The sequence below is a fragment of the Wasmannia auropunctata genome, unplaced genomic scaffold (genome assembly GCF_000956235.1).
Source record: "Wasmannia auropunctata unplaced genomic scaffold, wasmannia.A_1.0 LD336116.1, whole genome shotgun sequence".
Lineage (NCBI taxonomy): Eukaryota > Metazoa > Arthropoda > Insecta > Hymenoptera > Formicidae > Wasmannia > Wasmannia auropunctata.
Window position 1 is genome coordinate 4228442 of NW_012026774.1, and position 1624 is coordinate 4230065.

At 25.1% G+C, this 1624-nt stretch overlaps 2 protein-coding genes across 2 annotated transcripts in view; both read right to left on the minus strand.

Annotated features, from left to right (window-relative positions):
• The window catches only part of LOC105448584, a 46686-nt gene that overhangs the window by 39701 nt on the left and 5361 nt on the right, over positions 1-1624 (minus strand). The gene's annotated exons all lie outside the window — the stretch shown is intronic.
• LOC105447950 lies at positions 689-1359 on the minus strand. The gene is made up of 2 exons (XM_011686283.1): positions 1155-1359; positions 689-940 (listed from the first exon to the last, which is right to left on the minus strand). Exons 1-2 carry the CDS (start codon positions 1327-1329, stop codon positions 804-806), a joined length of 312 nt encoding a protein of 103 aa, XP_011684585.1. The 5' UTR covers positions 1330-1359; the 3' UTR covers positions 689-803.

Consider the following 1624-nt stretch of genomic DNA (forward strand, 5'->3'; position numbering starts at 1 on the left):
ACGAAAAAAAACTCTCAACTTTGAGTGTTAACACTTAAAAAAAACGCTCAAATTTGGGTGTAAACACTTAAAAAGAACGCTCAAATTTGGGTGTAATTTCGGATCGTCAATTGAAGGTTACACTCAATTGAAGGTTACACTCAATTGCAGGTTACACTCAATTGAAGGTTACATTCAATTGAAGGTTAACGCCTTAAAAAAAACCCTCAAAATAACACCGAAATAAAACCCTGAAATTTATAAGTACACTCAAATAAAAGTATGTATGTATAAATACTTTATTCATTCGAGTATTACATCCAGTTGATGGTTAATTTTCAAATTACAATGAAAACGAAAACCAACATATCAAATTGAATGTAATAGTGTCACATGACAGTATTTATACCTTTATTTAATGTGTCTTATTTTTAAATAAGAACACACAACAAATAAACAAAGGTTTATTTATACATATATAGGTACATACTTCCATTTGCGTGTATTATATTCCATTACAAAATTGAAATAACCTGAAAAATGGCGAAAAATTAATTATTAAAAGACTATATATAATTATTCAAAATGATATTTTATTTGAAATATTAAAATCTCATACATGAAACGAAGAAAATCATAAAAGTTTTCATTAATAATCTCAACTTTTACAAAAGAATATTCAAAATATTATTATATGTATAATAAACATATCATTAAAAATATATTATAAATCTCAATAAAATTAAAAGAAATTAAAACATAAAAGTTTTGATTATACCCATCTATCAAATTTAAACTTTCAAAATAATATTATAAAAATGAGATTACGTAAAGATCATATGAAAGTCCATTTTCTTCTCTTTTACATAGTTGCGTGCAACATTTTTGCACTTGTTTGAAACCGCAGTATTAAATAATTCTTCAGCATTTTTTACGTCCTTGAACTGATGTAATATGTAGTCTGTAACAAATGTAAATATAAAATATTGGTACAATTTAAAGGTGATACATATATGTTATAACATTGTAAAAATATATTAGATATTGAAAAGTTTAAATTTCCATATGCATGAAGAATATACAGCTGTTTTATAATTCTCATTTTTAATAAGTATTGTTTAAAATTTGATCGACCAATTTATAATTTAGAAAAACACTTTTTTATAGTTAATTACCTTTCATTGCGAGAAATTTATCATCGGTAGACAATGATTTCTTTTGTGCCAAACCTTCCATTTTATTATTTTTTTTGCCGGTTCTTGATGAACAGGCAATCTCTTGGGTTGAAAATAAATGACTCATCAGGTCGCAAGTCATTTTTCCGACATCTAAGATGCGGATTTTTTTCATTACAGACTTTGGAATCGAAATTCCTCTACCTAAAGGTACTGCATTCTATGTAAAAGATATTCATTAAAGATATATATATATATATATATATATAAATATATATATAACACATAACAAAATTTATATAACAATGCATTAACCCTTATAGAAAAGTATTACTGAAACTACCGGCCAAAATATTATTACTGGCAGTAATTTATTACTGAATATCTTTCAGTAGTTTCAGTAATACTTAGAAAAACATTACTGAAACTACTAAAAGATATTCAGTAATAAATTACTGTAAATTACTGCC